We start from the raw sequence: 13,928 nt of genomic DNA on the forward strand, positions 1-13,928 counted from the left end.
GCACTTTTTTCTTTCCGCTTAAAAGAGATGATATTAGAAAAATTAAGCATGTGAGGTTGTGCTTACTTGTTTCCCTTTTACAAAGGTCACGTGAAATTCTCTCGCCCACCTTCATCTTTCTGTGGTTCACATAGCCGGAAAATTATTTTTTTCCATTTGCTCTGATCTTGAAGACTATGAACCAAAGTGAGACACCTTTAAATTACGAAAATTTCACTGCCTATGCGAGAAAAAAAAAACAGCCTCTTTTTTGCTTTACTTAAGGTTTTTTGCACTTTCCAAATACATTTCAATACAATTCATTTCACATTTGGCATCTGCATTTTTATACTCCCGATTTTGGAATTGCCAGTTTAAATTAACTGTTGTTTCAGCAGGAAACGTTTTCCTGCAGGTCACACACAGGCTGCTCCACAGAGCTTCACAGGAGCTTGAGCAGTTGGGTAATACCCTCTGAGCTCACAGGGACCCTACAGATCCTAGGAGGTATTGTGGTATACTAGGGACATGCTGGCCATCCCAGAATGCACCATGGTACGCTAGGGACATGTTGGCCATCCCAGAATGCACTGTGGTACACTAAGGACACCCTGGCAGTCCCAGAATGCACTATGCTATGCCGTCTGACCTTCTCATCTTCAATTGACTGTAGCAGTAACCTCCCAAGGTTTCTCTGTTCACATACAGCATCACAGAGGAAAACTAGGATTCTGCAGTTTTTTTTATAATTTTCCCTTTGTTTTTACTAGCATTTGCCATGTTTGTTCGCCCTCAACACAAGCAGCAGTTTCTGCAGATGTTTAAAGAGCTGTCTGGGGAGGAGAAGCAGTCATCTGTTAATGAGAATTTGAAGGCTGAACAGGCTGGCGCAAGCCTTGAGCTTCCAGGTAAAAATGTACAGTTTTTAATGTTTAATGTTAATGTTATCTCACCATCAGCTATCATTATACCTCGGTAACAGGATCAAGTTATAATGAAATAATATCAGACCAGTTTCTGTGTAACAGTACACTAATCAAATGAGCATACTGGAAACAGACTTTTTTTTCTATTTTACATACTGAAAAACTTTGAAATCACAGTTGGAGTACACCAAGGATCAGCACTAAGTCCTTTCATTTTCATAAACATTATTGACATACTGACAGAGGAGGTAAGAACAGAAGTGCCTTGGGAACTCATCTTTGCTGATGATGTGGCACTGATGGCAGATTCAGAAGTGGAACTACAGGAGAAAGTGTTCAAATGGCAGAGGAGTCTGGAAAAGGGTGGACTGAAAATGAATGCAGAAAAATCTGAAATAATGGTAATGGAGAGAAGAGGAGATACTATGACCAATGTTGAGGAGACAAATGGAGGAAAACTGAAACAAGTTGATGGCTTTAAATACCTTGGATCAAAACTGGTAAAGGGAGGAGAAACACTGGAGGCAGTAAAACAAAGAGTGAAAGCTGGATGGAACAAGTGGAGAAAAATAACTGGAATAATCTGTGACAGGAAAATTCCTAGAAAGTTAAAGTGCAAAATGTACAAGACTTTGATTAGACCTGTACTACTATATGGAGCTGAATGCTTGGCAGTTGGAAAGAGGGAAGAGAACTTGATGAGAAGAACTGAAATGAGGATGTTGAGATGGATTCTGCAGATTTCAATGAAGGATAAGATCAGAAATGAAGAAATCCGTAGACGATGTAGGGTGGTGGATGTGGTTGAAAAGATGCGAGAGGCGAGGTTACGGTGGTATGGACATATCATGAGGAGGGACGTTGAGGAAGTAACAAAGAGGGTAATGGAATTTGAGGTGGAAGGTAACAGAGGAAGAGGCAGGCCTAGAAAGAGATGGATAGATTGTGTGAGAAAAGATATGGAGGTATGTGAAGTGAGTGAGGAAGATGTGCTCGACAGAGACAAGTGGAGAAGAGCAACCAACGCAGCTGACCCCAGGACAGTCTGGGACTAAGGCTGTGAAAAAGAAGAAGAAGAAGAAGATACTGAAAAACTTTAAACATTTAATTTTGTGGAACCTTCTCCCATTTCAACCACTTTGCATTTTTTCTGAACTGCATTAAGGCAGTAGTTCATGCTGTAGTTCTTGTTAGGCTTTGTGAATGCACAGCAGCTTCTTGTACTTGTGGTTGATGGGGATTCATGTCTAGGAGGTGAAAAGGCCAATATTGATATCCATCATGTTAAATGAGCGATATCAAGTGCTACAAGTAACGTAGGCTTAGGAGTGATTTTGCATTAGCCAGCCTGGATATCCAGTTACAATGAGAACTGGCATGATTTACCAGCCCTTTATTTTTGCTGAGCATATACTGTAATTACATTTACAAAACATCACATAATTTATCTGCAAATTAAGCTTTTTTGTTCATAAATATAATCAGAATAATCTTGATGACTGTGTAAACACTAAATGGATTTGATTATTTTTAATACTGCAGTAATCAGAAAAACACTCATTTATGCCTTATTCTTAAAGATTTTGGAAAGTGTATACAGGCTCGGATCTTACATCTTGAAATTCTCGTAATATTTTCAGTCCTATGCAAATAAATTGCTGAAAAGAATAATTTTGAAAAATGGATGCTTTTCTTTATTTCTGGGGAATTTATCATGTTTTTTCTCTCTCTCTCAAGTGTCAAAAGCTAACACTTCTGGAAAAGGACAAAGCAAGATCTCATCTTTCTTCTCCAGCAGCCTGCAAGTGAACTGTAAGTTAGAGAGCAGCCCAGTCAGTGGACAGAGCAGCAGCTGACTCCTTTCTGTGAAACACAGACTTTTTGTTTCTCAAGCCTGGCTGCTTCTAAAAACTCATCTGAAAGTGATCTGAGAGATTTTACACTGTGATGTGAACTGCCTTTGAGACCAGTAATTGCCAGTGATTTCAGTAATATAACCCTCGCACTGTCTGTTTTTTTTACTTTTCCTTATTTCATCTGTGGTCTAGCCTACTTAGACTTTGGTCTTCTTTACTCTAGTCTGAATCTTTGCACTGTCCCTCCTGAACCTTAAACATGATTTCAGATCTCCCTCTGCCTACTGTTTCCTCATACCGAGAGCTCTTCCTGATGTAAACCCTCCTTTGATTGGTTGTGTATTGACCCCCTTCAATCCATGAAATCAAACCCAGGACATCTGTCCTTTCCTTGGCACTGCAGAGTTCAACAATGGAATTGCACAACTGGACTGACCTCACAGGGTTGTAAGCAACCAGTATAATCCTCATGATCTGGATAAGGTTCTTCATTGTCTCTTAAGGATTAAACTAAACAAAACTAAAAACAGGTGACCAGTCAGCCTTTCTAACAGAACTGCTATTGTGTAAATGTCACGCTTGGTCATCAGGAACTTCTACCAGGAGAAATGTTCCTGTCTTATTGATGCAGAGTCATGCTCTAGAAACATTTGCTTTTTCCATATTCAGCTGAGTCACACGCCGTGTACAGTTCTCAGGTGCTTTTGAACTCATAGGCTGGAGTATCCCTGAGTTTGTTGCAGTGTTTCAAAACAACTGTAATGGTACATTTGTTCGAACTCTTCTTCTATTACTTTATTTAACTTTTACTTGCATTTTTGTCTGACAGTTTAACTAAAATTAAAAAAAGGAAACTAAATATCCTTGAAAGAGTGAAAAACAGGTTTGGAATGAAGTAATTTGCTTCATATGCCTGCCTCATAATGTAAGAATGTTGTGTAATAATGAGCATTTAATGAAAAGCTTGTATGTACTTGGTAAATAATTATTTTTTATATTTCATATTAAAGACAAGTCCTTTTCAGGTGTATATGCCAAAGTTGTATTACTTGAGCTCACTGAGAAACCTAATGATCCATACATGTTTTTAATTATTTTTTAGAACAAAAAATCGAGTTTAGAGTAGTTTTAGTAGTTTGGGAGTAAGTAGAAGTTCTTTTACGTTATCCAATTAATCTTTGCAAGGTTTTTTTAAGTGCAGAGATTAAAAACCACCAAATGTTAATTGTTGCTAATTAACTTCCGAAGTCTTTTGTTAACGGTCTTTAAGGGAACATTGTCTTCCAGGCATATTAAAATAATTATGGCACAGGTAAAAGTTGGCTTTGGTTAATACTTGCCAGGCTACATCTCAAAGGCATGTAGGACTGCCTGGCACATTATTTTGAGACTTTCTAGAAAAATGTGCAATTGATCTCCTATGCAAACGCATCTCAAGTCAGTATTATTCTCAAGAATCTGTCATGCGATGTGGATGTGTTTTAGCTTTCATGGAGGATATTTGACAATATGGCTGCAGGTACTGCTGTGTCTTTTCTAAGAACTATCTAGGATGCTGGGTGTTTATTTATTGCACAAGGTCCTTATTCATGGAAAGTACAGGTCACACACTTCCAAAATTCTCTGTAATTCTTACTACAGAATTACTGTAATCAGATGAGACAAACTACCCTTTGTCAGCACTCAATGTGAACAGAATTCTCATGCGGGGCTGTGTTATTACATGGGAATTTGAGTATAAAAGAGGGCATTTTGAGGTTAAAACATGTTTTTATGTGGCTCTTTTATTTTGTTCACTCATTTCTAAATGTAGGATGGCATGGTATTTTGTAGGTGTAGGTGTGTTAATGTAGGTGGTTGGTATTGCTACAGTACCTTGCATTGCTGGGGCCCTGGGTTAATTCCTGGGGTACAGTCTGTGTGGAGTTTGTACAGTATGTTCATACAGACATACTGATAGATTAACCAGTATTGGCCCTGGTCGAGTGTGTGCATGCCCGTGTATCTGTCCTGCGATGGACTGGCATCCAGTCCAGGGTGCAGTGTCCCCTGTCTCATATCCAGTGCTTGCCCGGATAGACTCTAGCTCCCCTGTGATCCTGTATTGGGTAAGTCGGTTTGAGAATGGATGGATTTCTAAATGTACAAGCAGTAGCCAGTATTGACTATACAGATTCTGTTCCAGTTGAAAGATGAGGCAAATGAGAGAAACTAAATGCAACAGCAGCTTCCCAAGAGAAGCAAGAGGGTGAAAAAAGGCTCAGTGGAACTGGGTCTAGCAGTGTAAGGACTAGGTTGTGCACACTTGACAGGGATGAAGGAACTGGCTGATCCAGTGCTGGAAACAGGTGCCACTGCTTTCAGCTACAGAAACTGCCCTAAAATGTTCAGAAAAGTCATGTTAAAAGATTGATTGTACAGTCATTTTCGAAATAGCAGAAATGTGTGTGAAAATGCTTTCTATTTTGATAAAGGCTGAGGTTTCAGAATGAAGGCAGAAAAGCTGATTAAGTCTGAGACGCACATCATGTGGGAATAGAAGCACAAAGGACATCTTTTTTTTTTCCCCAAGAAAATTTGTAAATATTACTAATGCACCAGCTGCCTCATGTGATTTATGTATTTCTTTGTTGTTTTTTTCACATTTTGAAAATTGAAAATCAGTTTCATTCTTAGTGTCATTATTAACAAAATGCAGCAACAGGTTTCAACCACTGTCTTTCAGGTTTACTTGCAGAATTTGATCTGTGGTCTCCACTGCAAAAGTCGCACAGAATAGACTAATGTAACCACATATAACCTAATTACTGAAAAGTATGAATTATTAATGCACTAAGGGCAGCTTGGTTCCTGTTTGACTCCGAAAAGAAAGAAATATAAAAGAAATTTGTCTGCAGAATTTTAATAGAGAAATAACAAAAAATGTAGAAGTCAGTTGTGTTCACAGCTCATGAAACTCCATCTATTGTGAGTAATGTGCAATAACTAAAGAAAAATTAAAGTTTCAGTCTTTTGAAAAGAAGTGCTAAAAACAAGTTCAAAGCAGCACGTTCCATCACTATTATAAACAAAAATCAATTTTCCTAAATATTACACAAAGTAAAACTTGTATTTTACTCAACAGGACTGTCGTCTGTGGGAACTAATTAAAGGCAAATCTTTTGTCATTACCCTCACAAAGAAAAAGAAACCACAAAGCTTACATTGGCAGATTCCCACTGCCAAGAACAGTCTGTTGGTTCTATTTAAAAATTAAAACACCAACAGCCCCGGGCCTAAAACTGTCTGTAAACGTGATGCTACCATTTCCCTGTGAAAAACAAGCTGGAAAAAAAGAGCTCCATTCTATTTTAAATGATGTCATTTAAAATCAGGGTCAATTTTTTTTATCTCTTTCTCTACTATCAAATCTTTACAGCAGCTTAAGCTTGCTTAAGAATCCTTGCATGTGACTTACTATTGACCTTTGCCTCATTCATCATTCAGCTCTTTCAAATATGCTCCGTGTTCATCATGTAATCAAACCCGATGTTGCATTATGACTGTGTCTCATCTGTGATAGCCTCATGATGCACGGTAAGCAACTGTATGTTCTACACGTCTCCCCTGCCAAGAGTTATAGAGACGTTAAGGAATTCAACATTTCTCAGATTGTTTTTCTTTAATATGTTTGAAGCTGTGATTCAGGGCGACTTTGTGTTGCTGCCTAAAAGATCTTTGCTTTGATTATTGCTTGGGGCCCTTTCGACTGGTGTTCATTTTTTTTCAAAAAAAACATGCTGACTAGGTTAATTTAGAGGTTTCTAAATTTGTCTTGGGATGAACTGGGGTTTGGTCCTGCCTTGTGTCCTGTGATGGACTGGTGTCCTGTCCAGGGTGTGTCCTGCCTTGTGTCCTGTGATGGACTGGTGTCCTGTCCAGGGTGTGGTCCTGCCTTGTGTCCTGTGATGGATCGGTGTCCTGCCCAGGGTGTGTCCTTTCTTTTGTCCTGTGACGGACTGGTGTCCTGGCCAGGGTGTGGTCCTGCCTTGTGTCCTGTGATGGACTGGTGTCTAGACAGGACACAAGAGTCAGAAAGCAGGGCTTCACCCTAAACAGAACACCAGTCCATCACAGGACACAAAGCTGGACTACACACAATACATATGGAGGACAACACACAAATTAACTGAAATCTGACATCTACTGTATGCATATAATGTTGGAAACTATAGTCATTAAATATTTTCTGCATGTTCTGTTAGTTATTCTTTATGAAGACTGTAAACATCCATACTGTGTAAGTTGTGATGTTGATAAAGAATTACCTAAACACATCTATAAATCAAACATTTACATAGGAACCTGATTTGTTTGTTTTTTTAAGCCAGTAATTGCTAACTTAATCTTTATAATTATGGGTCACAGTTTCTAAAGGCAGAGATTTAGCTAAAACTTTAACCAGGCGGGTCGATTAATAAGGTTTCATATTTTTGCTTTAGCAGATATCGGACTAGAAGAGCAGTCTAAATATGCGCAGCGCCGTTTGTTTAATGCTACCAGATCTCTTAATCACAGATAATGTGGACGTTGACTGGTTTTGAAACTTGCGGGTTGTTGACGCATGTATAGAAACCATATTAATGAAAAACGATTAAGGGTTCAAGTATCTAAGTTTATTTTTTTAGAGCGCTAATGTGTTTTGCAATTACTGGATCTTACGCACCAAATCTGCTTTCCTATTCAAATGGGTAATTGACCTATCACTTGTTCTGGTGCCCCGGAGCAGGTAAAAAAATCCAATTATGAAGCCCACTAAACACATTCAGAAGACTGGTGTCCATGATCGATGATGACCGATTAAAAGGACACTGACTTTTACTACAACTTTGCATCTTTTCTGTGGTCGATTTTCTTTCAGAAATCGAGTTTACTTCTGGAGTCGGCTAGTACGTTGGACAGACCTACTGGTTCCTTTTCAACCAAAGCGCCGGTTTCGCGTCAAATGCTCAAATTTTAGTCTAAAACCTCCCACTCCGCCCACATAACACAGCCAGCGATTGCGGATATCGAACACCTGAAATTAGCGAAGTGGGAAATACAAGAATCGAGACTCGGAAGTCGAGGAGGTGATGTAGTTTTGGTCTGCAGGTGTGTTCCTGTTCTTTCTTTAGTCTTTAGCGCGTAGTAGCTTTAAACCTAAAGAAAAGATAATTGAGATTAAAGAAATCTGTCGTAACCAATCCGTACTCATCGCATTTTTTCCCCTGTTCAGGCAAACCTTTTATGGGATGCGTTTTATTTACTGGCATTTTATAGAACGTGTTGGTTTGCACTCGATAATCATTCAGAGCCGAAAATGTGAAATGGCTCTGCAAGTCAACATACTTTATAAGGACAGCAGTAACATTATGTCCACTTCAAAGAGGCGAGACAGACTGTCCCCCTATATTTCTCTGATAACATGCGCTAGTGTTCAGCGGCCACTACTGTAAGTACTGTAAGGCTTCAGTGTTGCTTGTCGTATTTGCTTTGGACGAGCAAATGGAAGTTTTGAATAACCTCATGTGACGCTTCTTTGGATTTGGATAAACTGTCTATAACGAAACACTCGACCCTCAGAGCCTACGGGGTCGGCCGCTGATTCTCGCATCGTCCATACAGTCACCGTTGCGCCCCACTTGAAAAGCCAACATTTCCCCTCGGAATCTCCTCTCAGGGCTGTGCATGTGTTTTATCATGAGACTCGGCTCGTTTCCCCAGTGGGTTGCGTGGGTGGAGGGCGTCACCTTATACCCGAATGTGCCAACAGATTTGAAATTAAGAGTACATCGAATTGTTATAAAAAGCATCTCATAAGACGCAATACAATACATGAGGTGAATAATTCAATTACATTCGTGTCTGATCATAATGCCCTTATAATTATTGTTTTCTCCGGATCGTGCCGTCCATTCCTGTCAAGCGCAGAATATGTGTACAAACAATTCTTCTCTTGAACGATTGACATAATTTAATCATATAATGAAGCAGTCAGCTCTGAAAGAATGTTTTGCCTGCAATGCGCGGAAAAGTTCCTTATGACACTCGTATATGACGATTCCTGTCTCATAGTACGTCGAGGGTGTCGCATCTGGGCATTTAGTTTGCAAAACGCTTAACTGATTATGTTTTGTAGTTCACATTGTGGAGACCAGCTGGAGAATAAATAAACGCGCTAATAGTGAACTGATTTGAGCTCTATTGGATGACTAAGCACACGCGGGAAATTGATCACCTAGATCCCTTTGCCGAAACTCTATACTAATCAATAGCGCATCTAGTTAGGCATTAACAGGGTATCTATATCAGAACACCCCCCTCCGTCAGAGTGGAATGAGGGGTATTTGTACCATTATAATTGGGTTTATATACTGTAAAGCTTACGTCCGACAGGTTCTATGTAGGTATGTACCTTATCAGAGCGGTGTCGTCGCCGCCCTTCCCTGTGATAGCAGGACTACAGCTACCGGGCTGTAAAGATATCTCTCTTTGGCTCACCGGGCTGGGTCCCTGCTGAGTGACGCGGGAGTCCCGGGTTCGAGCCCCCGACGGTGGGGGGCCGACCTCATGCGGCAAGGGCGCCCGCCTGAGCCCCCGTTGCGTTACATTATTAATGCCATATAACGTGTTAAACTGTATATGCGGTTTACTACATTCCATCTATATCATTTGATATCTGCACGATAATAAAACGTTTTATACACTCCAGAATCTGTTGTTTATTTTATTTATTTTTTTTTTTTCCTGTGCCGATTCTGAGCCAGAGCTGCAATCTTCCCCGTTCAGAATGAAACTGGAGCGGGGCACTTAAACCCGTCCGCGACTCATAATAACTGACGCACGACCTCTCTGCTCTCGCTGATCCGATCAAGATCAACACTCTGTATCCCAGGGACCGCTTCGCAACCAAACGCTCTGGGGGGGGAAGGAGAAGGGAAAATTCCGGGATGTTTTAAGATATTTGAAACTCTCTCCCAGACGCAGATTAAGAACCAAAAGAAGAGGACATGTCCGTGGGGAAAAAAACAACAACGGACGCTTCGTAACCCTAGGAAGTAATTATTTAATTTCAAACTTTAGTACTATCGGTTGTAATTTTATTTGGATATGCATTTTTTTGTGAAGATTATTTCTGGAAATTTTTGCTTGTGGTAAATTGTGATGACAGACGTGTGAGTCATTCTTCCGCTTCAGTGACTGGCAGGTACTGTATAAAAAACCCCGGGGCTCATGGAGAAGGCATCATTAGAAAATGAACACGGTAAGTGAGCCCGTATTTTTTTCATTAATAAATAGATTGCGGGAGCCCAGATTCCACTGGCCCGTCCGTTGTCAAGCGACTGATTTAGCGTTTCTGAAAGATCATTTTGTAAGAAGGTATTGCTTAGGGCATGAAGATCATGGGTCCATTCAAAGAGTTCCTTAGACTGTTGAGGACTTTTCTAACGGTTCAATGTCTTGGGGGAGGCACTGTAAGAGCAGAATAGAGAAATTATATCGAACATCAAGGAGAAAATGCAGTTGCACGATGCTGCCAAAACACTGACAAGAGCTCCTTCAAAGTACTGTAATGACGGGGCACGGTGCATGTATTTCAAGCGCTGGCATCTGGCATTGTAATGTGACTGATGAACAGAAACGATCTTTTCACTACAGTGACACGCTGTAGACCGTATATAATAGATACAGTAGAAGGGGTAGAACTAACCGCCTGTGCAGATTCAGGACTTTCACCTGCAGCTCCGCGCCACTCAGTGAAATCATGTAACCGCGGACGACTTTCAAATAAGAGCAGCGAAGGACGAACTTCTCTATCCCTCTCTTCAGACGGTGTGGTTTTGCTGCTCTGTCCTGGTTTTCGCTGCGGGCAGCGGCGCCTCGCTCACGCCGACCTACCAGTGGAAGGATGACAAGACGGGGGAAGCCGTGACGTGTGAGAAGTGTCCTCCCGGAACTCACATGAAGCGGCACTGCGGCAGAGACAGGCGGACCGAGTGCGCGCCGTGCCCCGGCCTGCACTACACGGAGTTCTGGAACTACATCGACGAGTGCCGCTACTGCAACGTGTTCTGCACAGAGAACGAGTTCGAGAAGCGCAAGTGCAGCCGGACGCACAACAGGCTGTGCGAGTGCCGGGCTGGTTTCTACCGGAGATACGAGTTCTGCATCAGACACAGCGTCTGCCCAGCTGGCGAAGGAGTTGTTGCGAATGGTACGTGTGTTCGGTAAAGAAAAATAGATTTTATAGACTAAGAATATATGGATTTTTTTTGTGCGTTTGGCATAAAGGCTTAGTGTGTACAAGAAAGTGGACATGAGCGCAGAAGACGAGAGTTTGAATATGTCCCAGGTTGAAAAAGCGAAACCTGGGACGTTTAAGCCCAGGTATTTAATGATGTGTCAAGTACCGTCTCCACTGAATATTTTGAGGATGTCGTGAAATAAAAGATAATAGTGCGTAACAGATGCACCCAGCTTGCTTTTAAAAGTCATTTTTTTTAGCTGCACAGACATTGTTCAACTACACCTATTTTTTATAGTTACTGTAATAACGTCTGCTGTACTATAGCTGAACATAGGTCACGTCCATGCGCTTTCAGCTCCCGGCTCACTCCCCGTCTCTCTCCTTCCCGGTCTCCGCAGGCACGGCGCATGAGGACGTGCAGTGCCAGACCTGCCCCATCGGCTCCTACTCCTCCTCGCCCTCCGGCACGGAGCCCTGTCGGCCGCACAGATGGTGCCCTCCCGGGCAGCTAGCCATCCCCGGCGACGACAAACACGACACCTTCTGTTCTTCCTGCAAGAAATACGGGAGCGAGGAAATCGCTAAAAGCGTTGAAGGTATTTTTTTGTTTGTTTGTTTGTTTCCAATTTAATTTCTTAGCCCTTACTAAGAGTGCATCGCAATCAGATTATTGTCCGTAGTTGAATGAGAATCACTTTCAGTTCTCTCGACATTGAGTTAAAGGACACGGCTCCAGTTTTTGCAGGCTATTCAGGTGTACCAGCAGAAACTGCTTTCATGTGACCAGGGCTCGGTTTCCCCTGCGGGGTTCATGACGCATTGCTGGGTATCTGAATAGACGGGAATTCTGTCACTTCAAAAGTGAAAACCTTTATTGTGCGTTTCAGGGAAAGAGTCATTGTGTAGGGTTACAGGTGATTTCCACTGAGCCGAACTTTGCATTGGGATTTTTTTTCCCCTCTAACTTGTTGCATTCTGGCTCTAAGGTTCTGTTGAAGCCAGGAAATCAGGTGGGGTGAAAATAAATGTGAATGAATGGGTGCCATTTGTTTACACAGCTAAGAGGCTCTGCGACCGAGAAGTAATGGAGTACGTGGCACAGCAGCACCTCTCAGAAAAGAAGCTGAAGAGGCTTATGACTGTGGCCAAGAAGCGCACCCGGGAGAACGCCACTGAGCAGGAGGAGGGCACGCTCCTGAGCTTGTTGGACTCCATCTCGAAGAATGAGCACGGTCGAGATTTCATCGAGGAGATTCTTTTCATTTTGAAGAAGGCCAAGCTGGCGAACCTGGAGAAGAAGGTGAAGAGATGGTTTATGGAGCGTTAAGCCCCTGGGTCAACAGAGTCCGGCGTTTCCAACACGCAGGGCAGGAACTCTGCATTTCGCAGGTTCTGTCCAATACTGGAGAAAAAGCAGTATTCAGTAGTTTTTGTTTTCCAGTTTTTTTTTTTTAACAGTGCTGTGCAAAGCAAGTGAAAAACATTTTTTTGGCAACACAGTTAAGCTCGAATAATTTGTCTAGAATGGAAATCCTTGTGCATGTTCGAATATAGAAAACAAATTGCCTTCAAAGAGTGGATATTGGAACTGTGTTACCAATTTTGCCTGTGATTCCTGTTGTTAGTAGTAAGCCTTTAAGCTGAGGTAGTTAAGCATTATTGTCTTTTGAATAAAGTGCATTTGACATTAATGTGTTTGCTGGGAAAGAAGTGTAGATTGCGACTGTGTATTTAAAATAAGCTTGGGCACAAGACAGATGAATAAGGGTTTATATGACTATAAACTTAAGGTCACTATCATTTGGCTGTGCTCTTCAGCACTGAAATCATTTAGTTCCAGGAGTTTCAGATGCTTAATGGACTGCTTGTGACAAAGTCCTGCATTGTCCTGGATCTGTGTCAGGTTTCAGGATAAAAGACAAGGCAGAAAGGGAACATTTAGGGCTTATATCCAGCTCACCAGTGATGTTAACAGTGCCTTTCATTGGAATGGCAGTTTTCAAGAGTCCAAGCTATGGCCATTAAGAAAAGTCTTAATTGTAGCTGCACTGATGCGTAAAACCATTTCAAAACTCAAAAGGGAAGGATTGTGCTTTATGCAAGTTTCAAAGGATTAACCTTAAGTCTGCCAATGAAAGTAAAGGTACAGGAATCTCCAGCAGTTCTTTGGGTCTTTCATTTTTCCCAGCCTGCTTACTTACATATCAGGCCATGAGTGGGAATCGGGACCTGCCTGCTCTTGGAGGGCTCAGGCTTCATAAGGACCTGCAAATATCCAGGAGACGAAGAGAAGTCAAGACAGTCTTTCGTCTTGCCTAGATTTTTCTCAGGGTGTACATCTTCCTGCTCACCTGCCATTGTAAATAACATCTTTTATAGCCATACATTGACACATACCGCCCTCTTTGTGTTGTTGCTGGTTGTTTTGTTACTTGTGACTTAATGTTATTGCTCTTAAATTATTTTTAAGACTGAAGTATTTTATATTATGTACAGACTATATACAGAGATATATTTTTGAACAACATAAGCTAACTTTCCTCAAGTCCGTTGCTTTTGCGTGCTTGTCCACAGAGTTGAATGCTGTTGTCCAGTGAGAAACTGAGGTATTGATTATTTGATGTGTTGATTATCCTTTATCCTGAGGATGTCATTGATACAATTAAAATGAATTTCAAACCAGAAGACTGTGCGTGCGTGTTCTTCACGTCTTTGTCTTTGACTCTCCTGCCAGGATCTTCCTAATTCTTGGCAGCGTTCATTAAAAAAAATGCTTACAGCTTTCAGTAGTGAAAGTATTTTTATATTGGAGTTATCTTGCAATTTCCTATTGCTCTACTATTTATTGTGGTTTAGCTTAAGGCAACTTTTACATTTCATTTGCAAATTGCTGTTAAAAGT

General features: G+C 41.3%; 2 protein-coding genes across 4 annotated transcripts in view; both read left to right on the forward strand.

The window, feature by feature from the left end:
- The window catches only part of rtel1 (regulator of telomere elongation helicase 1), a 74,261-nt gene extending 70,472 nt beyond the window's left edge, over nucleotides 1–3,789 (forward strand). For all 3 annotated transcript variants that reach the window (XM_069179319.1, XM_069179321.1, XM_069179320.1), the window contains 2 exons: nucleotides 750–887; nucleotides 2,643–3,789. In XM_069179319.1, the coding sequence (XP_069035420.1) occupies nucleotides 750–887; nucleotides 2,643–2,761 (257 nt within the window). In that variant the 3' untranslated portion in view covers nucleotides 2,762–3,789. The remainder of the gene's footprint in view (nucleotides 1–749; nucleotides 888–2,642) is intronic.
- Nucleotides 3,790–9,528: 5,739 nt separating this feature from the next.
- On the forward strand, nucleotides 9,529–13,712 carry LOC102687457 (tumor necrosis factor receptor superfamily member 6B). The gene is made up of 4 exons (XM_006639450.3): nucleotides 9,529–10,043; nucleotides 10,610–10,994; nucleotides 11,426–11,623; nucleotides 12,086–13,712. The coding sequence occupies exons 1-4, from the start codon at nucleotides 10,035–10,037 to the stop codon at nucleotides 12,352–12,354; spliced, it is 861 nt and encodes a 286-aa protein (XP_006639513.2). The 5' UTR covers nucleotides 9,529–10,034; the 3' UTR covers nucleotides 12,355–13,712.
- Nucleotides 13,713–13,928: the final 216 nt, after the last annotated feature.

The sequence above is a fragment of the Lepisosteus oculatus genome, chromosome 16 (assembly GCF_040954835.1).
Source record: "Lepisosteus oculatus isolate fLepOcu1 chromosome 16, fLepOcu1.hap2, whole genome shotgun sequence".
NCBI classification, from domain to species: domain Eukaryota; kingdom Metazoa; phylum Chordata; class Actinopteri; order Semionotiformes; family Lepisosteidae; genus Lepisosteus; species Lepisosteus oculatus.